This window comes from Engraulis encrasicolus, chromosome 2 (assembly GCF_034702125.1).
Source record: "Engraulis encrasicolus isolate BLACKSEA-1 chromosome 2, IST_EnEncr_1.0, whole genome shotgun sequence".
Classification (NCBI taxonomy): domain Eukaryota; kingdom Metazoa; phylum Chordata; class Actinopteri; order Clupeiformes; family Engraulidae; genus Engraulis; species Engraulis encrasicolus.
This window is the reverse complement of record NC_085858.1, coordinates 38522985-38549779: the sequence shown is the minus strand read 5'-3', so window position 1 is coordinate 38549779 and position 26795 is coordinate 38522985. Positions and strand designations below refer to the sequence as shown.

The following is a 26795-nucleotide window of genomic DNA, read 5'->3' as shown; positions in this document are numbered from 1 at the left end:
TCAGTCAGTCACTCACTCATCTCCAGCCTGCCTTTTCACTCTTATATAACATGTTATGTTACATACATACAGTTTCAGGGAGCCCAAAGCATTCGAGCATAGTGTTGCAACATGCTTCCATTGTTCAGGGCTTTTGTACTGTTGTTTAAAGGCCTGAGAGGAAATGACAGTACAGTGGCCACGTTTACATGAGACATTTAATTCAGAATTAACTCAATTTAATTCAGGATAAAACTTAATTCCGCTTTGAAAATGTCATTTAAACAGTTCACAATTCGGAATTAAACGATAGATCAAAGAAAACTCTTTGGAACTATATAATTCTGAATTATTAATTTGGAATGAAAAATGTCACGTAAACATAGCCACCGAGTACGTTCTGTGGGTTCTAAAAGGTTAAAGTGATATTCCACCATTTCTGCAGATAAGCTCGTCATCCACCTCCCTTAAATAACTGTAGGCTATCCCTTTCCTTCAGCAGTTCTCTGAGTCTGGAGATATTACTGCTACTTCCAAGCTCGCAATTATCACGAATCCTAGGGAACCAGCTATCTTATTTCCAGAAATGCTGAAATATTACACTCAATTTGCACCATCAGCAGCAGGGCCATATTTAGCGTATGTGTGTGTGTGTGTGTGTCTCCCGGACACACACACTTAATGAACAAAATTTGGAAAGATTGTGTAGTGTGATGCCCCCTCATTGCTCAAAAATGGTTGGTGCCTCTGGGCACTGTGCCGCTGGCCCTTATGGATAATCCGGCGGCCATGCCAGCAGCTGCAGAAACACCTATATGTCACCAGCGCAATCGCTAAGGGACACAGCAGCTTAACCTTGAGGTCAATTACAGAGTCACAGGTGAACAAAAGTCGAATAAGGTCATCTACATACATGTGACTTTCAGTCTGAGAGGATACGTTTACCTAAGCTCTGTCTGTATTGACTAGCCCGCAGTGTCTTTTTTGTCCATCTTTCTCCTCGTCCTTCTCCTTCCAGTCTAAAATGGATAAAAAAAACCACAAAGCAATGGATAGAATTATAACAGTTTACTGTGTAGGCCTACTTGTAGAGACATTTACCTTACCTTGTGTGTGTGTGTGTGTGCGTGCGTGCGTGCGTGCGTGAGAGAGAGAGAGAGAGAGAGAGAGAGAGAGAGAGAGAGAGAGAGAGAGAGAGAGAAAGAGAGAGAGAGAGAGAGAGAGAGAGAGAGAGAGAGAGAGAGAGAGATGTCTTTTTTTCTGTTTTTATGTATTTATGTAAGTTGTCATACACCTTAATTTCCCTCAGGATTAATAAGTCAAGTTAAGTCGGTTTATTGTCAATTTCTTTACATGCACTGGTCATACAAAGAATTTGAAATTACATTTCTTACTTTCCCATGCAGACATAGACATACTTTAGGTATGGACATAAACAGTATAGACATAGACAGTACAGACATTTAAAGTACAAGACTGAACAACAAAAGACATGTAGAGAACATAGCCTATATTAAAAATAAGTATTTGCTGTGCATTTTCAGAAGTCCTATTTTGACAGTCTGACAAAGTAATACCGTAATAGCATTGTGAAAAAAAATATTGAAGTAAGTAATTTGTAGTGACCATTTTTCCATTGTCCTAGTATAACATTCTAATTTAGTGGTAGTAGTATGGCACATAGAAATAAATAACACAGTTTAAGAAGAGCAAAGTACGCTACTCTATTTTACCACATGGGCACGTGAACAAATTGGATCACATATTGATAAATTCATTGAAGTTGAAAATTAATGTTAATGTATGTTGATGAATGTTGTAACAAGAAGTCATAGGATACTATATATAATCAAATTAACGGTTAGTTACAGTCATGTAGTATCGAGCGTGCTAGTATCAAGCAACATGAGCATCATTCTTTGCATACTACCTACTGTAAGTATGCCAGTAATGTTAGCAGGCCCTCCCATCCCACCACAGCCATTAAAATGTGTGTGCCTGGTGATGATCACACACACACACACACACACACACACACACACACACACACACACACACACACACACACACACACACACACACACACACACACACACACACACACACACACACACACACACACACACACAGGTAAGGTACATATCTCTACAGTACAAGTCAAGTCAAGTCAAGTCAAGTCAAGTCAAGTTTATTGTCAATTTCTTTACATGCACTGGTCATACAAAGAATTTGAAATTGCGTTTCTTGCTCTCCCATGCAGACATAGACTAATTCTAGGTAAGGACATAGACAGTATAGACATAGACAGTACTCATACATGGACATAGACAGTATGGACGTAGACATTGCTCATACAGACATTTAAAGTGCAAGACTGGACAACAGAAGACTTGTAGAGAACATACATTAAGAGGAGGTATTTTGTTGTTCTTTTTCTAAAAGTCCTTTATAGCGTTCTGACATAGTAATAGTAGCATTTGAAGAAATAAATAATTAAAATAAAATAAAAAATAAAAAAAAAAAAAGTAGTAAACAGTTAACTGTTATAATTCTATCCATTGCTTTGTGGTATTTTCTTGACAGCTTTCCTGCAATGAACTCTACAGAAGCTTGATCATTACATTTTCTCTCTGATCCGAGAGGAGTTTGGGCCTACTTCGGAAAATCTGCATCTTCAACAGCTTAAGCAATAGTAAGGAATGGTGAACCAGGGTGCTACCATATCAATTGGCCTCTTTAGGCAGTAGTACTAGAAATAGTCTGATAAGAAGCTATTTATTTGATTTTCTATAAATAGCATTTATGTCTCAATCTAGTAAGTAGGCCTACAAATAAACTGTGTATATGTAAAGTCTACGTATAATGGACTGTCTATGTTAAGTCTACAAAAGTATTGACGTCTACAAAAGGTAGTTCTACTTAGTTCAGATTTGTTCATTTAATCTTTTTGTGCACTGTACCACATGTACAGTATTAGAACTCAAATAACTGTGACATCTACATGTGCCTGATGTTAGTTAAGATATCCTATATTATCATGCACACGCTTTCAAAAAGCACTTTGCTAGTAGAGATGTGCAAATGAGTTATTTTTTCATCTGCAACCACTTCTCGAAGTTGCTATCCTCCCGCTATCCATTTGCATGAACGTTTTATTCACGGATTTTCAAAATGGAAACCGCTCCAGCCTCAGATTAGTTATTATTAGGTCTATTGAAGATGCATCAGATATTCGTAGTGTCTTCAACCACAACCCCCTCAAATTTAATTAAAATATTATTTTTCGTCATGTCATTCACCCAATCTGTGGTTAATCCACCATCTGTGCATCTCTACTACTCAGTGACTTAGCATTTCTTTAGCCTATACATTGTAATCACTGACCTATATACACGTCATTGATTGTAATGATGGGAATGGCTGAACTTTTCAGTCCGGTTAAAGTTCAACCTGATGGGCACTGACAAGGTCACACGAGTGGTCAAGAACTCTCATCTCACCTGACCGTACACCGAGATGGGTAATTGACCTCTGACCTGTAATGTCTGCCTTTAGTGCTTAGTGCAGCTCACCTGTGCAGCACTTTGTGTTCGTGGCCATGTGTGTGTGTGTGTGTGTGTGTGTGTGTGTGTGTGTGTGTGTGTGTGTGTGTGTGTGTGTGTGTGTGTGTGTGTGTGTGTGTGTGTGTGTGTGTGTGTGTGAGATGAATCATTAACAAAATAAAATAATAAAGTAGGACATCTGTTAGTGATGTCACAATAATAATGGACAATAATGGATTCGGCAATGCATTACAATTCGGGGCAATTCAATAATCAATGTGGCATTTTTTTCTTCAATGGACATTTTTGGGGCAATTTAACTTTAAATTAAATCCAAGCACTTCAAAGCATTGAACACTGATGCACACAGCAGCCAGTATGTTGTTCAGTATCTGTCTGACTGCTTATATTGTCTCATGACTGAAATGTAATACATTGCAATGCACCGCTGAATCGGACGAATCGAAATGTTACTTCCCGAATCGTAATCGAATTGAATCGTAAGGGCAGTGCCAATCCACACCTCTATCTGTTAGAACTGTTGAATTCTTGGGTGGAAAACATGAACTTAGCTTGATAAAGATACATTGAATTCCCACGCCTATAAGCAAAGCCAAAAGTCCATCCAAGTTGAATATACATTGCCATAACCTACATAGGCCTACTGTAGATGACAGTGGCAGAACATTTTGAGGTTAAAGTTCAACCTGATGTGCCCTTAAAAGATCACCCGAATGGTCAAAACCCTGCCTTCTCATCAGGTCCATTCACCCTGACCTTATCCAGTCTCTCTGGCTTAACTCAGAGAGAGATTTGACCTTTGACCTCTAATGTCTGTCTTTAGTGCTTAGTGCAGCACACCTGGATATAGTGCTGTGTGTGTGTGTGTGTGTGTGTGTGTGTGTGTGTGTGTGTGTGTGTGTGTGTGTGTGTGTGTGTGTGTGTGTGTGTGTGTGTGTGTGTGTGTGTGTGTGTGTGTGTGTGTGACAGAGAGAGAGAGAGAGAGAGAGAGAGAGAGAGAGAGAGAGAGAGAGAGAGAGAGAGAGAGAAAGAAATCATTATTGTGAATGTGTGTTTGCATCCAAATATGGCATACGGCTGTACTTTACTATAATATTGCCTTCCTTCTTTATTTCCTGTGTTTCAACAGCTCTGTATACTGTATAACCCAAGGACGGACTTACTGTATCATTGGTATAACCAGTTCTTTCCGGTGAAATATTCATCTCGCTATCCATGGTGTATGTAGGCCTATAATAAAGCTGAAACAACAATGAATCTTTACTTGTCTTGACATGACTTGACCTGACACGCACGGGTGCACGACGTATCCAAGTGCATTTTTGTGCGCGCACCTCACCTACTCTCACTGAAACAACATTGTCACCGGTCTTTGCTCTCCCTGCCTCTGAGGGTCAGAGTGGCTTCACTTGATCTTGCATGTCTAAAGAACCCCTTGAGGCAAACTGAGCATTTCACCCCTGGCTAAAGATGCCTTTCTTTACAGCCACGTCCCAGAATGCCTTCATTCTTTTTCATTCTTGTTTTCTTTCAAAACATTTAGAGTAGGGAGTAGGGCCCAGTCCAGCAAGGTCAATCTGGGTATGTGATTGAGACTGTACTGTAGCAGTGCAGCCATTAGGTGCAATCGACAGCTTGTGAGCGAGAACTTGTTGTCACGATGTGGGTGGTAATAAACACAACGCATTTACAGTCGGCCACAAATATGCATGAGACGATATGCTCGCATCAGTTTGACCTACTAGCACACCACGTGTGAGGGGGGAGAGGTGGGGAGCAGTAGCTGAAGTGAGCAGTGCAAACTTGTGAAGGCAACTTTTGAATAGTCCCCCAAAAATTGTTTTGGCTAGGCTGCCAGCGGGGAAACTTAATTGTTTTCTACACGGAGGCGGGGCATCAGCAAAATGTGAGGCCACAAGCCCAAGTGGAGGACGCAAGGTCACATATTGGAATGCACCCATGGTTGGAGGTTGAGTGTGTAGAGACCAGGGGTGCATCTTAATATGGGACCTTGCCTCCTCCACTTGCCTCCTCCACTCGCTTCTCGTCATGATGACATCACTGACAACAGCATTATATTTCAATATCTTGCAAAAGCTCAATTGTAGAGTCTTTTTCTCGTTTGCAATTGGGATGGTGAATGAAAAACAGTCCCTCAAAAGTTGTTGTGGCTAGGCTGACAGCTGGGAAACTTTATCGTTTTCTCCACGGAGGAGGGGCCAGGAGGCGGGGCGAGGAGACAAGCGCAAGTGGAGGAGGCAAGGTGGCATATTAAGATGCACTCCATGGGTGCCGATTCGATTTCCAACACCACCAGGAGGAAGCTGAATAACCAGCACTCTCTCCCCCCCATCCTCCTCTGTGAATGGGTACCTTGAGCATGGTACTGTTCTGACACAATGCCCCAATGCACAGATGAGGCATGCATGGATGCAAATACGTTGTGTAGTACAGTGTTTGCTGTGTCACAATGACACCCTGTGGGTCTTTCCATTCATGGGTTAAACATTGGATTAAACTGCCCTCCAGTGGTTACACAATGTAATGACAAGATTACAGCTCCCCCCGTGTTGGTGTCACGCTTGTGCTTAAAGTGTTTATGAAACGAAAACAAAGTAAAGGAATTTGACCATTTCCAGGACAGATTCTGAAAGTTCTAAGCCTTGTGAATAAAATGGGATATTGTCTGGGTGATATTTTGTCCTAAAAGTCATGTTAAAACGTTCCCAAAAAGTGTTTTTTTTGGTGACATGCAAATTTTATGCAAATGATATGCGTGACATAGAAGGGGTGAGTTCACCTCATTCCACCTTGTTCAGATCAATGGCGGCTAGTACCAAAACAAAGCGCAGTGTCAAGCAGTGTGTTGCTGGAGGGCCGAACGGTGCCAGCTGCAAAAATGGCTACTTGACAGAAGGAATATCTTTGCACAAGTTCCCTTCTGTGAAGAATGATGGAACTGTGGCCGACAAGGAGAAGGCTAAATCAAGCTAGGGCTCTGTGGATCCAATGCGTGGTTTTGAAGCAAGCTCGTGGTCACTGTTGTGCTCGGCACATTTCCACCCCTTGTGCTTCACCACAAATGTGGAGGTAGCGGGCATGGTTGGACTGAAGAGAATGCTATTGCCTCAAGCAGTTCCAACAATTGACATCGCCGGCGTGCAGACTGAAACTGCCCCTGTAACTGCTCGGGCACGAAGACAGGTGAGTGCACTGCTTTGCTTTAGGCTACTTGTTTTACCTTGTCCATCTGCTTTGTATGTTGTTTTCAGGAAAGGGTAATGCACATTACATGCCAAACCGATGCGAATGCTCTCGGAATATGCACTTTTTATTGATTGCCATTCAACTGGTCAATACATTGGCTTCGGGAGGATATCCGCACATCAGCGTGGTGCTCTCAGTCGAGGACAGCCAACTCACAGACTGGGCTACTGCTTAGCGAATAAACAGAGATGCACATAGCGTAGGCCTACTTTGAAGCGTTGATTGTTTGTTTTTAGTATTGTGGTGCACGTGTGGCTGACGTTTGGACACACCTCGTCCTCAGAGTCCGGCTGAGGGACACGCGACGCCTGTGACTTTGAGCACAAAAAATAATAATAATGATAAACGCTAAAAATATGCTGAGGACTCAGGCTTTATAGGGTGTTTTTCCAACAGCCTAATACCTCCGGATTTTCTCTAGTTGATGATATTTTTGCATGTAGCCTACATGCATTTCAATCACACTATATCGCGCAATTGAATCAAAATGCCCCCCATTTGTCAACAAATACACACGCCATGTCATCTGTAGGTCATGGCAAAGCGCCCTTAGCAACCGTAACCATAAACAAAACGAACTGTCAGGCTATGTCAACAATCGTCACTTCGCCTGTCAGACATGTCACTTTCTGCAGATGTATCAGTGCCTCTGAAATAGATTTGTGCTGCTGTTTTTTTTTTCTCATGAGGTTGGATGTGTGGTTTTTCGACACGCTGATGTTTGTATCAGAATTTTGGTTCCTTAAGATGTGGGTCCATCAAATGTGTGTTGTTTTCTCAGATCGCCATACTAGCAAACCAGGGACTCCCCTCTATGATGTCACAGCCCAGCTCATTAGTCACACCAAATTTCACAGAATTCACACTTTGAGTTGCCATTTTCACAAGTTCCTCCAGGATGATTGGGTTCAAAGTCTCATCGATGCTATCAGAAAAAACAAGGCTTTAATGGGAATGACCGTTTGTTTTCGTTTCATAAACACTTTAAAGTGGAAAAAAAGAGGTGCAGGAACAATTCCAGGTTTTTTTTTTTCTATCTCCCCAATTATAAAAAGCGGTGCACAGCATAAGTTCTGCCTGAATGCTGGTGATGAAAATTATGAGGAACTGAGTGAGTTCCCCTGAGTCCCCCCCCTACCTCAAGCACTGGTGTCACTTCAGTAAGTTAAACTCTCCAGCAGGTGGCAGTAAAGTAGCAACATATCACTGCACCACGTCCTGCTTCCTTTTGGTAAGGTGCTGGGTGAAAGCCAACACAAGTATGGACATTGTTCTCCTCCTCTCTCATAAACACTTGTTTACACTGGCAAATGATTTAGCTGTTCTGGCGTTGTGTTAGGGAATAATATCGTGTCCGCTTTGTGTCAAGTGACTACCAGGAAGCAACTGTGGACATGTTCTCGGCAAAAGAGGTCAGACATTGAATAGAAACCACACACATAATGAACCAGCTTGTCTCCTGCAATAAATTGATGTATGAATAAATGTTAAGGAAAAAAAAATACAGAATGAAATGGGCATTGTGAAGGCAATAGGTTGGTGTGGGCTGGAGAAGGTTTGGCTGTATACATCTCATCATCCAGTGAATTAAACTAGACACGAAGGCGAGGTGGGCCTATCCGTTTAGTTTGTGTTGGGCTAAAGCCAGGAAGCTTAGTCTAGGCCGCTCCACACTTACTGTTCTGTAGCCAAACGCTTGAGGTTTTCGAAATGAGGAAAAGTACCAGCCAGTCCCATCAGTACAGATTTCCCCCCTTCTGTCAGGCCTACTGTAGACTCACATAGAGCCACGAGGGCGAGAGAGTAATCTGTGTGGTGTTTCAGTCCTTCTTTTTTAGAGATTTTTTAAAATCTTTTTTTGGTGACAGGAAGCGAGTGGGGAGAGAGAGACGGGGAAGGGCTGTCAAAGGACCCCGGCCGGGAATCGAACCCGGGTCGGCCGCATGGTAGAAGAGTGCCTCACCGTTAGGCCACTGCAGGGTCGTGTTAGTCCTTCTATCATGCATACTGTAGTTGGACCGCTTCTGGCCATGTCCTAGGCATGCAATCCATATAGTGCGGTCGGAGTGCAGAATGCTACTTTACTTGTTTGGCTTACTGCAGGGCTGGACTGGCCATCTGGCATAGCAGGCATTTCCTGCACCCTCGTGGGACCCTATTTTCAGAAATGTAAAAAAAAAATTGTTAATATATTTTTTACATTTCTGAAAATAGGGGCCCATGAGGGTGCGGGGCGCACCGGTGAGACAGTTCTGTGCCGCTAATTATGAGGGGGGCTTTAAGGCAAAAGTGCCCGGGCCCTATTTCTCCCCCAGCCCAGCCCTGGCTTACTGTATAGTAGTACTGTTGACTAGACTGCTAAGATCAATGTAAAAGTGGTTACTTGGCACATATTACCAAGTCTTAGGTTTAACTTTTTTAACTTAATGTAATGCTTTTCAATATCATGAACAGAGTGCAACTTCGTACTGTTGGCCTACTGTTGACCCAGCTCTTTTAGCAGAGGCAAGTCAGACAGAATGGACAGGAATGGATGTCATCATAGTATACAATCTCAGAGAGCCTAGTCATTGGATGTCATCAACATCAGTGGACACTAACGCACAAGACACAAAATGTGAACCAACAGAAGAGCAAAAGGGATTAAAGCAAATATGTTTATTTTCTAAAACATATCAAAAAGTCTTAAGTTCCTTCATATTTTACAAAATTAATTCAAATGTACATTTGAATAAAAAACGGTTTACTTTTACATAGCACACAAAACAATTTGGTAATGTCATTTTAAAACGGCAACTTAATCACAATTAAAATTCAACTTTCAAGCCCAAATGACTACTGGTATACCTTGCTAAACTCAATCAGAATGAACATAATGTTATATTTCCATTTATTTTGTATTTACACAAATATAAGAAATTAGAACACTGGAGTATGAATGCAGGGCTTTACACGACTGCCATTCTAATGGTCTGAAAAACTATGACATAAAAAATCCCTGACAACAAATGAAATGTGATGATCAAACATAAATCTGTAATTCTTTTCATTCGTAAATCTTGAATTTAATCTTTCATTGTCTTTGATAAAACATAAAACTCCAACTGTATTTTCCTCCATAATCTCATGTGCATGTTTACTGTTCTTTGATCTGAGCACCGGAATGATTCAACTGTAAAAGGCGCCATGGACACCATCCAACCAATCACGTTCAAGTAGAGAGATCAAGAGCTCCATGGTGATTACGCAAGCTGAAACTGTGGATGTTAGATGTATGTAAACTATTGAGTTTGGACAAAAGCACAAATTACAGTTGAATACGGATGACATTAAAGCCACAGTGTGCTAAAAACACATACCTTGTATTGGGTTTTAAGCACTCCAAGCATGTGTTGACTTGGGGTATTAATTATTGAGCTCCCCTGGTGGTGTTGGTATAGGCCTGCCCTCATAACACCGGATAGTTCCTCTGCGAGGGGCACATTGATTATGTATGGAGTCTAACCACTATACTGTACCTTGTTACGCAGTGTGTGTGTGTGTGTGTGTGTGTGTGTGTGTGTGTGTGTGTGTGTGTGTGTGTGTGTGTGTGTGTGTGTGTGTGTGTGTGTGTGTGTGTGTGTGTGTGTGTGTGTGTGTGCGTTCATGTGTGTGTGTATGTGTGTGTGTGTGTGTGTGTGTGTCTGTGTGTCTGTATGTCTGTATCCGTGTCTGTGTGTACATTGCACAAATACACCTATGTGTCCTATGTATGGATTTGTGTAGCATGTCAATGGACTACCAGCGCACCTGTCCAGCTATCCATTTCCCAGAAGCATTTGATTCTGTTTGCCCTCACTTCCATTATCTCTGTGTGACATACAGACACAATACAATACAGGCAGGACAATAAGGAGGACAGTGACAGTCAGCGCAGTCACATGAAAACCAGAGTCCAGGTAATGAAAAGAACCGCACACCGATGAGCTCCCATTTACTCCATTTTATACCTGTGTGACGTTTTATACTTGTGTGACGTTACCTCAACTGCACGCTTTTGAACCTGCACCCGAAGTCCTACTTGGATGTGCGTGAGATTTGACTTGGATGAAAGCCAGAGTCCCCACCCCTCCTCTATTGGAACCACTGATGGTTCTCAAGGCTGAACCTTCTTCATGCTGCTGGTTGACATTGCTGAAACCATCTGGAACCTTTCCTTTCATCCAACCCCCATATACAGTACCCACTATACGTCACAACCCAGAGGCGGACTTACCATTAGGCAAACATAGGCAAATGCCTAGGGCCCCGACCAAATCTGCCCTCCAAAGGGGCCCCCAAACTGTCACACCAGTCACAGTAACCACACAAAATGTTTGTCACTTATTTAAAGTAATCGAAGATATATACGAGACAAATCGCTACAATAGCACCTTCACTCCTTCCATGCCAATTGATGAGGTGTTTAAAGAATGATTTTTGAGGGCCCCATGTTTATATTTTGCCTAGGGCCCAAAAATGGCTAGATCCGCCCCTGGTAACGACCTAGCTCTCTTCTGGTACTTTTGCTGGTTCAAATACCATCCAAACTCCCCCCAACACGCATGCACACGCACACACACCCACCCACCCACACACACCATTGAAACTTCAGCTAGTACCTTTAAAGCCTCCAGTCCCCCCCACCTCGCCCCCACCCCCTATTGGGAGCGCTGTTGGTTCTCGTCGCTGGCCTGGGGCGTTCCGGGGAACAGTTCCGGGTTCTCGGCCAGCGTGGAGCGGATCCTCTTCTTCTCCTTGAAGCGGCCCGAGTGGGACACCTTGACGTGGCGGCCCTTGGTGGCCGACTTGTCCACGATCTTCTCTAGCCGAGCGTTGAACTGGCTCTCGTCCGCCGCCGCGATGCCCTGCGCGTCCTCCTCGCCACCGGGGCCAGTGGTGTTGTTGGTGCCGAACTCGGGCGAGATCTCATACAGCACTTTGGGCTCAGACTTCTTCTTGCGCAGGAAGGTCAGCTTCCACCAGCTGGGGGCTGGGGCCGGCTCCGTCATCTCTCAACTCAACTCAAGGCGGCCCACACCACACAACGCACTCACTCACCAGGAGAGGAGAGACCTGCAGAGAGACAAGATACAAGATTTTTTTATTGTCACATACTCGAGAAGTTCATCAGTGAACAATTGGAGGTTTTATGCTCAAAAGAGAGAGAGAGAGAGAGAGAGAGAGAGACGGGATAGAGAGACAGAGAGACAGACAGATAGAAAGACATAATCTGGGGGAGAGAGACAGAGATCCAGGGAACAGAGAGAAAGAAAGAGAGAGAGAATAATAGAGAGAGAGAGAAAGTGAAAGATAGAGAGAGAGATCGAGACAGATAGCAAGATTTTCCATTTTTTGGTCTGTACCTTTGAGTTTTCTGCCAGGAAAATGGTTTCCTTATTCTTTCACTATATTTAAACCTACATTGATTCAAAATAGTCACCAAAAGCATGTAACCCCACATCCCTTTGGATGAAAGCACCTACTACGTCTGTTTGGATTTAAGTTGCTTGGGGGAAAAAACATCTGCAGGTGGTAAAACCAGGTGTGTTCAAGTCTGTCTTTTACACTCATCACTCATTCATTCATTCATTCATTCATTCATTCATTCATTCATTCATTCATTCATTCATTCATTCATTCATTCATTCATTCATTCATTCATTTATTGTTTATTTAGCTGGGACAGTGCATGACATACAATTGAGACAGATTATAGCCAAGGCTAATTTTCAGTCTGCACGCATGTTTTAATGCCTTTCATTGTCTGCCAGCCACCATACTGTTGTTGTGGAAGGAGTAATCTCTTTTCATGCTTTCCATGCACTTTTCTGCACAAAAATGCGTCCACGTCATTCCCGCAAAGAATTCTCGTGCAAGTTCAATGTGCTGACAACGAAAATGATGTGAAGTGATGAAGTGATGTTCAGTCTATCGATGGTTTGTATTTGGAGTCAAGAATGTATTGTGGGGGGCGATGTGGCGCAGCGCACTAAGCCCCCCACATTTGGGCTTACATTGCCCACGGGGATCCCGGTTTGAATCCGGCCGGGGTCATTTCCCGGTCCTGCCCCATCTCTCTCTTCCAATCGTTTCCTGTCTACTCTCACACTGTCCTGTAATAATACAGGCCAAAAAGTCCCCCAAAAAATAATGTATTATGGGTGTAGGTATCTGAATGAAGAAAAGAGCTCTGCAATTAAATCGTGAGGTTTTTGCACAACCCAGTCTGCATTCAGTTGAACTTTCACCTTCCCTAAATATGGGTCATCTCTACACACTAGCAGGCCAGTGGGGTGTCATAGATAATTGAATGTGTGTGAGTGTGTGTGTGTGCGCGCGCGTGTTGGGGGACTTGCCTAGAGAGGACTGATACACACACACACGCACACACACACACACACACACACACACACACACACACACACACACACACACACACACACACACACACACACACACACACACACACACACACACACACACACACACACACACACACACACATTTGAAACATGAGCCTTCTCAGAGAGAGAGAATCTAACGTGAGAGTGACATGCAGATCTCTACCAGGGGTGATGGTGATGGTGATGGTGATGGTGGCTCCTAAATTTTTCAGTGTTACTCAATAGGCGCCATATGGCAGACCCAGAGGACCAGCCAAGGGGACACACACACCCACATGACACGCATGCAGGCACACTCACCCACACACACTCATGCCAAACGCATGCAAGCCTGACGCAAACACGCAGGCACACACATCCCAACCTTAATATCTTTGGGGGGCCCTTCCATTCATGCTAACCCTAACAATAGCTAAAGAATCCTAAACTGTGCCCAAACTAACACAATCCCTAACCCCAACCTGTCAGTGATTTTAAAAAGTGCTTTTACAGTTTTGCTTTTACCAGTAACAACAAAACTACCCTAGCCAAAGGGGTCAAAACACATGGGGTTCAGGATTTGGGCCCCACATGGAGCGAGGGCCCCAGTATGTGTGCTCCGATAGCAGTGGCCTCACGAAGGTAGATTGGTGACACATGCATGCAAACAGACACACACCACACACAGAACCTATGTGCTCAGTGGACTGTCCACACACAGACACACACACACACACACACACACACACACACACACACACACACACACACACACACACACACACACACTGTTACCTTTTCTGCCTTCTCACGCGCTAGCAGGGGCCAGAGCTTCATCTAAGCTCCTGGGGTAAACACCGGTTGATATCCTTGCAGATTCCCCTTCCCGAAATAACGTGGCTCGTTGTCACCGTGAACGGTTAGGATGTTTAATGTCGTCTCCACACAAACATAGGCATAACAGTGGGAATGAAAAATAAAGACCTAGCTTATCTCTGCTACCGCTGACTGACCCACTATCTCTCACGTAATCATGCCGCCTAGTTACTGAACATTCCATTACCCATCATTCCATTAATAAAACACACAGACCCATTTCCTGTAACACTACCCCCACTCTGGATGGTGACTAAACCTAACACCACTCCAGCAGACATCATATACAATGAAAAATACACTCATCACAATAAAATGGACATGACAAGGAGGTTTTTTTTCCCTGACTGAATCAACCAGTGACAACTTATTTTTAGCGTACAGTCCATAGAAATCTAGCAGGGGTTTCGCACAGTCCTGCGCTGTAGAATGAATAATCGATGCTGAGCTCAAAATGGTTGTAGGAAGGGGGTAGCACAGTGTCGCTGGGTCATGATCACCCAACAGCATAGCTGAGAGCAAGCTGCTTCGGTACTACCTGGAGAAGTAAGGGGCTATCATCACAGCATATAGTAAGACAATCAAAGGTCAATACTGCACATTAGCTAGAAAACTACAACTACACTGACTAAGGCCCACGTACAATGCAATATCAAAAGTTTCAGTACAGCCATTTTTTTTTCAACCATGAACATATTAGTACGAACATACTAGATCAGTCTTTTTTTTTATGGTTTACAGTTCACGAAACCACCCAATCACCGAACCTATTGGGTTGTCTCACATCTCTTCTTGGTCTCCCGCCCGACACTTGACCGCTAGTCGACTGGGTGGAAGGCGACGGCTCGCCTTGATGCACTGTGCTACCCCCACTAGGCCGTCCCTCCGGGACAGCAGACGTGTCTGGTTGGGTAGCGAGTAACTCGCCTGATGCATGCTCGGGAGAATCAGCATTGCAGGTGCTGGTCTGGAACAAACTGGACAAATCCAGCTCGGAATCGCCAGGGTCCCATTCGATCGCCGGTGGCAGAGTCTCAGTGGGCTGCCATGTTTCAGCCGCCTTGAGCACCCAGCCGTTGTCCAGGGGAGTGCGGGAGTGGAATGGCTTGAGCTTATCATGGTGAACGACTCTGACTTTGGTTCGTGGAGATTTCTGAATTCTGTACACAAGATCGTCCAGCTGGCCCAATATGAAGTACGGCCCATCGTAGGATGGCAGGAACTTTGTGATTCTCCCGCGCACCCTTTTCGTGCCTTTAATCAGGTACCAGACTGCATCTCCAGTGTTATAGTGATTTCGATGGGCATGCTTATCGTACTGCTTCTTAGCACGTTGTACTGACTGGCCTAATGCGTCTCTCGCAATTTGGTGAGCAAGCTCGAACCTGTGCCGAAGTTGTAGCACATACTGTGGGGGTGTCGTCTCATATTCATGGCCGGGTGGCAAGCCTACCACCAGGTCAATAGGTTCAGCTACCTCCCGCCCGAAAAGCATCATGTTTGGGGTGAACCCTGTTGAGCTGTGTGTGGTAGCCCTGTAGGCCATGAGAGCGAATGGGATCATGAGGTCCCACTCCCAATGACAGCGTTCAGCAGTGGCAGACAAAATCTTCTGGAGAGTAGCATTAAACCGTTCGACCTGCCCATCAGACTGTGGCCTAAAGGGAGTTGTATTGGTCTTTTCCACTCCGAGGAGCTGACACATTCTCTGAAAAACTTCAGACTGGAAATTGGAGCCTTGGTCACTGTGGAGCACTTGTGGGGCCCCGAAGCGACAGACCCACTGACTAACAAGGACCTCGGCTACAGTAACTGCCTGTTCATCAGGCAACGGGTATGCTTCGACCCATTTTGTGAAATAGTCTTGCACTACAAGAATGTAACGATTGTAGCGGTCTGTCTCATTCATAGGGCCCATGAGGTCAATAGCAATTCTTTCCATGGGTACCCCGACACGGACAGTACCCATAGGCGCTCGGGGTGTCTTACGGGGTCGAGCCTTAGCAGCGCAGCTTTTACAGGTGCGGCACCATACAGTCACATCCTGCTTCATGCCGAACCAGTAGTATCTTGTCTCCAACCGGTCCAACGTGCGTTTCACCCCGAAATGTCCACCCACTGGACCATCATGCATTTGTTTCAGAACCTCATCTTGGAACGCCTGGGGCAGGATGATCTGGGGGTAGAACACAGCATCCTCCATTTTGTAGAACCGGCGCAGCAGGATGTCGTCCCTCAGGTACAACCTGTCCCATTGGCTCCAGTAGGACTTGGCAGCAGCGCCAAGATGTGACACCTGCACCCAGGGCGGCCGCCCTTGTCCGTCTTCCAACAACTGGATGATGGGTGCAATGTTTTAATCGTTCTCTGGGCTTCCTGTAATTCATCTTGACTCCAACCATGGAAGGCCTGCTGGACACTGGAGGTGGTGCTGGAACAAACCCCTTGTACCACACGCACTGCCTCTTTGTCGCCATGATCACCAGATGGTTTGTGCGTGTCTACCCCCACTGAGTCCATCACTGGAGGCAAGCTTTCAGTGGTCAGATCCATGGCTAGGGGGCCCAAGTCACATTGCACTGCTTGGTGAGCGAAACTCTTCTTGCTCTGGTTAGGGTCGGGCACCTTGCAAGGGCAGATTTCTCTACACGGCCTCCGGGAGAACGAGTCAGCATTCCCGTGATAGCGTCCAGGGCGGTGCACGACTTGGAAGTCATACTCCCCAAGCTTCTCAAGCCATCGAGCAAGCTGACCTTCTGGCTCTTTCATTCTAATTAGCCACTGGAGACTACTATGATCCGTGCGCACAATAAAGTGCCTACCAAGCAAATACTGCCGGAAGTGTGTTGCAAATTCCACCACTGCCAAAAGTTCTCTTCTGGTGGTGCAGTAGTTTTGCTCTGTGGTGGACAGCCGTCTGCTGCCATAGGCCAGGACCCTCTCTTCGCCATCTTGCACTTGCGAAAGGACAGAGCCAATCCCGACATTACTGGCATCTGTATCAAGAATGAGCTCACCCCTGTCACGTGGATAGCCCAGAATAGGTGCTGATGTGAGGAGGTTTTTCAACTTCTCGAATGCCTCCTGGCATGGAGGTGTCCATCTGAAGGAGGCATTTTTCTTAGTCAGTTCGTACAGGGGACAGGCTACTGCAGCAAAGTCCCTGATAAATCGTCTGTAGTAGGATGCCAAGCCTACAAATTGACGAACCTCTGACACAGAGGTGGGAACTGGCCACTCCTGGGTCTTCAAAATCTTCTGAGGGTCAGTAGCAACACCATTTGCGGAGACAATGTGTCCCAAGTATGCTACTTCACGGTGGAAGAGACAGCATTTTCCAGGTTTTAGTTTCAGGTTGGCTTGCCGCAAGCGATCAAACACCTGGCTCAGGCGCTGGAGCATCTCTTCCACATCGCTTCCCAGGATGATGATGTCATCAAGGTAAACCAGGCAAGTTTCCCACTGCAGGCCAACAAGGACGCGGTCCATCAGCCTCTGAAACGTTGCCGGGGCGTTGCAGAGGCCGAAGGGCATGATGTTCCACTCAAACAGACCTTTCCGGCTGCAGAAGGCAGCGGCTTTCTTAGCCCTGGGGGTGAGCTCTACCTGCCAGTAGCCTGATGCCAAGTCTAGAGTGCTAAACCATTTGGCTGTTGACAAGGTATCCAGGGTGTCTTGGATTCTCGGTAGCGGGTAGGCATCCTTCACTGTGCGCTCATTAAGGGCCCTATAGTCAACACACATACGGAATGTTTGGTCTTTCTTCCGCACCATAACTATCGGTGAGGCCCAGCTACTCTGGCTGGGAGAGGCCAATCCACTCTCAAGGGACGCTTGGATCTGGCTGTCTGCATCCACTTGTTTTTCAAAGGCCATCCTACGTGGGTGCTGCTTCACCGGTGGCCCAGGCAGGGTTTGGATGTCGTGTTTTACCAACCCTGTTCGGCCGAGATCTTGTGGTCCCGTGGAGAAAACATCCCTGTACGCACTAAGCAGCTCTGCGAGCCTACAACACTCTGCTTCCTTCAGTTCGTTACAACTGTCAGCGTATAGCTGTTGAAGATGGACAGGGACATTGCAGTTCTGACCTGTGTTGTGAGAGGTGGGCCTGTGTTCAGCACTCTCCTGCAGGGGCTGAACGACATTGGCGGTCTGTAAAACACCTGCTATGGTGCCCTTCTTCACTCTGACAGGTGCTGCACCTGGGTTGTATAATCTGATGGGGACTTGATTGTTTGGGGGGGTGTCCACCACGACACGGGCCATGAGCACACGATGCTTCTCCACGAACCCTTTGGTGGGACTCAGCAGCACATCACCCCCAATTGGTTCGCGGAAGTAAGCATTCCCAGGTACAATGTATTCATATCCTGACTCCAGTACAGTCGTACGAGCTATTCTAACAATGTGCACTTTTGGTTTCTTGTCCGGGTTGAAGTATGGGACTTGTTCTCCAAATAACACAATTTTCTGGCTGCCAAAGTCAAGGCGTGCACGTGACTGTTCCAAGAATGGATGGCCCAGGATGGCTTCCGTGTTCTCAGCTACGTCAGCCACAAGGAAGTTCACACTTATTGTGCGAGAGCCAATCTGAATGGGTAAATAGACTTCTCCACGAACGTTCACGTTAGCTGAGCTAATGCCTTGAAGGGACTGTACCATAGATGCTTGGAGTGATGGCCTTACATTGCTATCGATGTTGTCAAAACATTCGGAGGGCAGAACATTCCTTCGCGCACCACTGTCTAACAGAGCAGATATTTCTTTGTCATACAACAGCACATGTATGCACATTTCGGGGCTTGAACTCTTCACACACAGAACTGCTGGGGCATTCTGGTTCTCAGATACATTAGGTGCTCCCGAGATGGCCCGAGCTTGGACTGGTTGTCTGGGGGACGGGCAGCGTCGCTTCATATGACCAATGCCCTGACAGTTATGACACCGGATTTTGTCCCAATTGACATTCTTTTTAAAAGTCCCCCTGGGTTTTTGTGTACTGAGCAAAACTGGCTCAGGCTCTCTGTGTTGCACCTCTGACAGCATGGGACGCATAACTTGTTCTGGTTCAGAACTGTCAGACTCACGGATTGTAGCTGCCCTAGCTCTCCGCTCTGAAGGAGGTTCACGATATTGCATGTGATGAGTCACACTAGCAGCAGCCCGCTTAGTAGTTTCGTAATTATGGGCAATCTCATAGGCTTTGGCCAGAGTGCGTGGATTTTTCTCCAGTAATTTTTGTACTAATTCAGCATCACCCATGGCGTTGATGAACACTTCCACGCCCATGGTGTCTTGCTCTGCCTCTGAGCGATCTGCATATACAATGGAAATTTTCTCATAGATATCATCCCTCAGTGCATGCAATGACTCACCCGGCTTACGGACTCTCCTCCTCAGCTCAACACCAATGCTGGCAGCATGCTGTGAAGATGGCCCATACACTGCATCGATCTCTGCCACTATGCGTTTGTAGTCCCATCGAGATGATCGTGGATTTTTGTGCACAACAGCACCTGCAGCACCTACTAAACAGAATCTCAATTGGACAGTCATTGTGTCTGCTGACCAGTGGTTAGCTTTAGCACAGCTCCCAAACCTATGCAAAAACTCTCTCCATGAACTTGAGCCATCAAACTGGCCTGGTTTTAGGACAGGGATTCTCTCTCTCTTAGTGCTGCTTTCCTCCTCGCTATCCGAATTTAAGTCATAGTGTACACTCCTCCTGCCCTGTGTCTTATTTCTGTTTTTGCATGGTTCATCACACACATCAAAGCAGCTGTGGCATTGCTATTGGTCTGATAGTGTGGTGGCACGGCAGGGGTGCTGGTGATAACTTCGTTTTTGAACTGTGACAGCCGTGGATGGTTGGAATTTACAGGTGTGCTCGGATGTACAGGCGTGTAATCTTTATCATGAGTAGTGGGGATGTCTGACCATGTCGCATGAGAATCAGAATAGTTCACGTCTGCCTCACGGGCTGCACTTGGACTAACGTTTTGACTGTGGGTATCTTGACTATCTTCAATGATGTCGTGGGTTAAGAACGGGTTTTGGCTTTGCTTTTGTCTCACACTTTTCCCTTCAGTGTCCGGATTCACAGTAACTTCATACTCTCTCAGCCACTCGGCAAAAGATATTGGGTTTTCTTTCACTTCAGTCATTGACATGAACGGATTGGAGTAATTCGTGACATTTACAGGTGTATCACCGACATCAGTTTCCTCGCGGGCAGTAGCCATTTTCACAGTTCATTTGTTACGGTACGACTAGCATCAGCTAATGCTTCTGCTCACTCTTTGCGTGGCACAACTCACCGCTCACGTGAAAGGAGATCTGTCGTGGACGAGCCCTCAGTGTTACCTTTTCTGCCTTCTCACGCGCTAGCAGGGGCCAGAGCTTCATCTAAGCTCCTGGGGTAAACACCGGTTGATATCCTTGCAGATTCCCCTTCCCGAAATAACGTGGCTCGTTGTCACCGTGAACGGTTAGGATGTTTAATGTCGTCTCCACACAAACATAGGCATAACAGTGGGCATGAAAAATAAAGAAGACCTAGCTTATCTCTGCTACCGCTGACTGACCCACTGTCTCTCACGTAATCATACCGCCCAGTTACTGAACATTCCATTACCCATCATTCCATTAATAAAACACACAGACCCATTTCCTGTAACACTACACACACACACACATACACACACACACACACACACACACACACACACACACACACACACACACACACACACACACACACACACAGAGGCCAGTGCACTCAGTGGACCAGCAAGCTAAGCAAGTCAGGTTTCAGTCCAGCTTCGTGTTGCACGAAAACCTCTCGAAAGGGAGAAGGTGAATTAGTCAGCCAGCCAGATGAGGTAACCGATAATCCGGCTGAGCTAATGTGAATGGGGAGGTGAGGGTTGTTCCTCAAGATACCGGAATAGCAGGACACTTGAGTGACCGAGGTCAAGGACTGGCTGCAGCCCTGTGTCCAGGGGAGTCGACAGAGGGGACAAAGGGGTCAGTTGTCCCATGCCCAGGGAGATGGGGGGCCCAGAATTGGGTACTCATTACATTGAATGTATGGGTGGGGACCCTTTCAGGACTTTGTCCCGGGCCCAGCCAAAGCTGTCAGCGGCCCTGCCTGTGTCACTCAGGGTCACTGAGAGGTCAGCATTGGCTAGAGCCCTCTGTCAATCATGGCCCATGACCGGTGATTGGTTGAAAACCGCCGTCACTCAAAGGGGTGAGGGGAAGTAGCAAGTAGACAGGTCAACATCGGGTCAAGCCGAAGAGGCTCTTTGAAGACGGCCGCACGTCGTTAGATTTCGCAACACCGTTTAGCAGAAAGTGAGGTCAGAGAGGTTACACGTATTGTGCAACATTTGTAGACACAACCGTTTGTCAGTTATATATAGATAGAGTTGGCTTTTGTACATCCTGGCTGCATTCCTCGTAGCCCCATAAAATGAGCCAGAGGAAGGTCCGAAAGACCGAAACGTTATGAGCAATATTATGAATTGTGCGGGATACTTGTCTAAGCCATTAAACCATAGGTTACTTTTAATGCAGCCGTTCATATTGAGGTTTGCAAAAGCGTCCTGTGGTGAAAAGCAACATAATGCATGCCATTTCGCCATTGGAACGCCGTAATAGTCGTTCGAAAGACATTAGGCTACGTAATGCTACACAACTACGACATTACAGAGGGCCTTTAGTAATGCATTCCGATGTGGTCATCTGCTAACAGCAAAATGATGGCAGCAAGAGCTAACTTGTAGCAGGGGCCATGTATTAGCAGAGTAATGGACTCTGTCTGGAAATGAGTGTTTGTCGGCACGAGGAGATTACTGTCTAAATTGAAGACCTGCTGCATGGAGATGCGTTTGTTTGCGCAACATAAATATTCTGACGAGGTAATATAAGGTACACAATGTTTGTGTGTGTGTGTGTGTGTGTGTGTGTGTGTGTGTGTGTGTGTGTGTGTGTGTGTGTGTGTGTGTGTGTGTGTGTGTGTGTGCGTGCACGTTCGTGTGTGAGCTTGCGCATGAGTTTGCCTGTGTGTGTGTGTGTGTGTGTGTGTGTGTGTGTGTGTGTGTGTGTGTGTGTGTGTGTGTGTGTGTGTGTGTGTGTGTGTGTGTGTGTCTAACTTTATGAGGCCACTGCTATAGGAGCACACTCACATACTGGGGCCCACCCTCGCTCCATGTGGGGCCAAAATCCTGGACACCACATGTTTTGACCTCTTTTGCTGGGGTAGTTTTGTCGTTATTGGTAAAAGTAAAAGTGTAAAAACATTTCCTCACCGACAGGTTAGGGTTAGACATTGTTTTGGTTTGGGCACAGTTTAGCACATTGTTAGAGCCCCACAAAGATAAAAAGGTGTGTGTGTGTGTGTGTGTGTGTGTGTGTGTGTGTGTGTGTGTGTGTGTGTGTGTGTGTGTGTGTGTGTGTGTGTGTGTGTGTGTGTGTGTGTGTGCGCGTGCACGCTCGTGTGCTTGTGTGTTGTACTGTATGTGTGCTTGTGTGCTTTCTCAACAACTTGTGTTATGTGGGGGCTTAAGGGTGCTTAATACAATCACTACTAGCCACAAGCTTGTAATGTATTATGCAAATTAGGTGCTGTTTCCACGTAGCAGGATATTTTTTTAGCAGGGTATTTTTTTCTCCTGGTTAGGTGTAAACGCAACATGTGGATAAAAATAAATCCTCCATTGTAACAAATTTAAGTACTAACGTCAGTTCTGGCCAGGCCATGATAGTCAAGAAGCTTGCTGCCCTCCCCTTCATCTAATTAATTCCTAATTGATCCAGGTGCATTCCCTCAGCTGATAATCTTTCTTCCCTAGCGATTGGCCACACGGCTTCGGCACGCCTTTTAAATTCTATCCACTTCCTCTCAACTGTATGCTGCTCGGTTTTTGCTAGAGTTGGTGTTGCTGGTTGCTTGTTTTCTGATGCCTAGTTCTGAACACGTTGTTTAGCATTCTCTTTGTCGATATTGTTTCATCTCTGGTAGGCTGCACATTTTTCTTTGACTCGTTGCCTCGTTAGTTCTGCCTCCGTTCCGACAGGGAGTAGGCCTACACCTATGATTTCAAAAGTTACGCATCTCAATTTGGACAGTTGATTGTTTTCTCCGTGCGGTGCCGTCCTCTAGGGCGTTCAAACAGATTTTTGTGACGCCTACCCCAGTTTATTTATTTTGCTGGCTGTAGGTCTACAATTTCCCATGCTCTGAGCTTTCGCTGATTTTAATATTACAAACTGCTTCATCACATTCCGCACCTGCGCGTTTGGTGAACTTGCTCTCTCTTTGTTTCCCCCCTCGGCAGTGATAAATACATTCGATCTGTTTTCAGCTGCAACTGGTGATGTTTGGCCAATGTCATGTTCTGTGCTTTGTCTGCATGTGGCTGCATGTCAACGCTTTCAATGTGTTGCAGAAGTTAATAGGCCCTATAAGTGGCTTAGGCTATGCCTGTAATCTACATTGCCTCGGGCTTCCCATCTGATCACTTTAAATGCCTCGCACGCCGTTTTTGAATCGCTTTGGTTTCTTGTCATTGTCCACCCTGATGGTAAACCGGATTTTGGCTTGCTGCTTTTCACCACGCATGTTTCAGTTGCTTACAATATGAATTCATAATTCTCTGCGGAGGTGAATATTTGATGGTTAACTTGTTGCATTTGCCGTCTGCTGGCGTTTGATATAGGTGCTTAATTGACCTTTGCCGTGGGATGATAAATCCATCTTCATTTAACATTCACGTGAAAGTTGTCGCATGGAGTACTAGTCTATTTTGCGCTTTGAGTCGCATGGCGGTATAGTGTAGCCTATAGAAATCTGGCGACCCTGTGCGTTTGTGCTTCGTGCTCTGAAACGGTTGGATTGAATAGCCTATGCTTCCTTTGTCACAATAGTTTGGTAAGGGAGACGTCATACAATGTGCTTTTTTTAAATTACAGTAATATGTTTGTTCCACCGTCCTCGCCGGTCACCTGTCACTTTGTAACAAAACCACAGGTGTTTCTAATCGGGCGTGGCTTGAATTGATTGTTGCTGGAAACCGTGCTTTCGGGACCTGTGGTTATTCATTTATTTATGCATTCTTTTTATTCCGTGACTCTAGCTGTTTATATGCTGGTGACTGCTGCTTATCCGTCTTGTTTTTGGCATTCCTGGTGTTCAACGCATTCCCCTTGCACCCCCTGTGACCATTTGCAGTGTGCCAGCTCTAGGCCTATAGCCTACATTGATGTGCTCTTTGTATCTACTGCTTCCTGGCTATTCATCTGTTAGTTTTTGGGGAGTTGCAATTAGCATAATAGTTCTGAGTTGTCTGCAATGTTCGGGATGTTGTCTCTGCTGCATTATAGTAGGCCTACTGTAGGCCTGTTTGGCCAAGTTTTGCTAGCTCTGTATCCTACACTATAATGTTCTAGTGAACCATTGCTTCCTGTCTGCTAGTCTAGGTGCTTGCAGTGTGTATAGACATAGTCCCGGCTGGGCTGTGTAGGTTCTCTGGCTGTGGCCTGGCTATAGTGTGGTCGCTGTTTCACTCAGTGCTGTTTGTGCTGGTATGTAGTCAGTCCTGCTGTTTTGGCCAATGTAGTGTAAGTATTTTGTCTGGAGTCCGTCATTACTACTAGCAAGGGATGCATTGTCTTTATGTTACTGGCTGATGTAGGCTGTGCTGGCATGGCTATATTGCTCATCTGTTAAAGCCTGGTTATATGCCTAACCGTGACCTTGCATGGCTGTGTATCTTTCTGCTAGCTCGGTTTGGTTGTGCAGTAGTGCTTGTGCTGCCTGTATGGCATTATTAGCTCTTCCCCTCATTCCGGTCACTTTGGTTAAACTATCTGCATCGTACAATATCAACTGTAGGCTATTATGTTATGTTGGGTAGTGGCGTGCATGTTGGGTCTTATTTAGCACGTTTAGGCCTCGTCATGCTCATGGAGCCATGTCGTGGCCTCTGCTGGGGGAGGCTGCATCAGTGGTCATGTTGGCCTTTAGTGTAGATCATGTTGCTGTAGTGTAGTGTAGAATGTTGCCGTGTCTGGATAATTTTGCTGATTTCGTCTGCTTTTGCTGCCAACTGCATAGTATACATAGGCTTTTGCTAATGCTGTTAGCTTCTGTGGTCTGTTGGCATTGTTTCCCTGTGTAGTCGTGGTGGCACTGTTAGCTCATAGTCTGAATTGGCTCTGCTTGCTCGGCAAGTGTACTCTAGTGTTGCTCATGTTTTGTTAATGGTCGCCTGTGTTGCTTCGTAGGATGGTAATCGTGCTGTCTGGCTAATGTTCGCCCTGTGAGCATGTTGACTCTGTTGTTCATGGTAGCATTGATTGCCCTGAGTAGTCCTTGTGCTGCAATTGCTATTGGCTCATACTCTGTCTAACTACAGCTGGCTCACATAGTTTAACTGCATTGGGTCTTGCGCCTGCTTCCGGTCATATTATCTATATGCTGTCAGATCTGCTGGATTGTATTGTGCAGCTAACTGCAGTGGGCTCACTTGGTTTAGTCTAGCGGCTGCTTCATTGGTCGGTTTAGAGTCTAGCCAGCGGCTGCCTGCTCATATTGTTTCAATGTAGCTTCTGCTGACTGTCGCCATCTCTGGTCTCCTTGCTGCTCTCGGATAGGCTTTACCTACAACTGTATCTGTCCATCATTCTAGCTATTGGTTGCCATCATGGAGGCCCAGCTTATTGTGTGCTGTCATGTGGTCCTTGTCAACCTGCTGTTTTTTCCGGATCCTAGAGTAGCACTGATCCTGTGTGGGTGTTCAGGCCATGTTAGCAGTGTTCTCTATGTTGACGCGTCTAGATGATGTAGTGATTTCGCTGTCACCTTGTGCTGCCAACTGCATATTCTATAGTCCTTGTCAATCAGCTGCCTTTCTGGGCTCTGGAGTAGAGCAGCACTGATCCTAAAGAATCAGCCCATTTGCTGCTGCCCGTCCGCCTAGTCAATTTTTATGCTGCCTGTACGCCTAGTCTATTTGATGCTGCCCGCTACCAGAGACGGCCTGCATAAGAGACGGAGCACTCAAAAAGCCTTCCATAGGAACGAATGAGAGCATTTGGCTACGCAAACATGGCGCTGGCCGGCGTCCCTCCCACCTGTCCGGTAACGAGATCCAATTGCTTGCTGAGCTTATCCAATCATCTCGCCTAGTCCATTTTGCTGTTGCCTGTCCACCTAGTCCATTTTGCTGCTGCCCGCTACCTAGCCCATTTTGCCGCTGCCCGTCCACCTAGCCCATTTCGCCGCTGCCCGTCCACGTAGCCCATTCACTGTTTTTATTTATTTATTTGCCATCCTAGCCCATCTAGTGACACGGTCTAGTTTACTTTATCCTAACGACTCTCGGACAAGTCTGTTAACCATCGTTGACACGCCTATTTGCTGCCTCCCATCTGCCTAGTCCTTTTTTGCTGCTGCCTGTCCACCTGCCCATTTTGCTGCTGCCCGCTACCTAGCCCATTTGGCTGCTGCCTGCCCGCCCAACCCATTTCTGCTGATGCCCACCTTGCCCATTTATTTATTAAGCCATCCTAGCCTTAGTGCCTCCAGTCTGTGTACTTTATCCTAATGACTCCCAGCCAAGTCTATTTAACCACTGTTGACGCTCTATTTCTCTATGTGCATCTGACTGTCCAACAGCTGGCCTTGTCTTTAATCCTACCT

At 45.9% G+C, this 26795-nt stretch overlaps 1 protein-coding gene across 1 annotated transcript in view; it reads right to left on the bottom strand.

Annotated features, from left to right (window-relative positions):
• Positions 1-9452: 9452 nt before the first annotated feature.
• prr15la (proline rich 15 like a) overlaps positions 9453-26795 on the bottom strand; it is a 29739-nt gene continuing 12396 nt past the window's right edge. Inside the window, exon 2 of the mRNA XM_063215372.1 lies at positions 9453-11903. Coding sequence (XP_063071442.1) covers positions 11489-11839 — 351 coding nt within the window. The 5' untranslated portion in view covers positions 11840-11903 and the 3' untranslated portion in view covers positions 9453-11488. The remainder of the gene's footprint in view (positions 11904-26795) is intronic.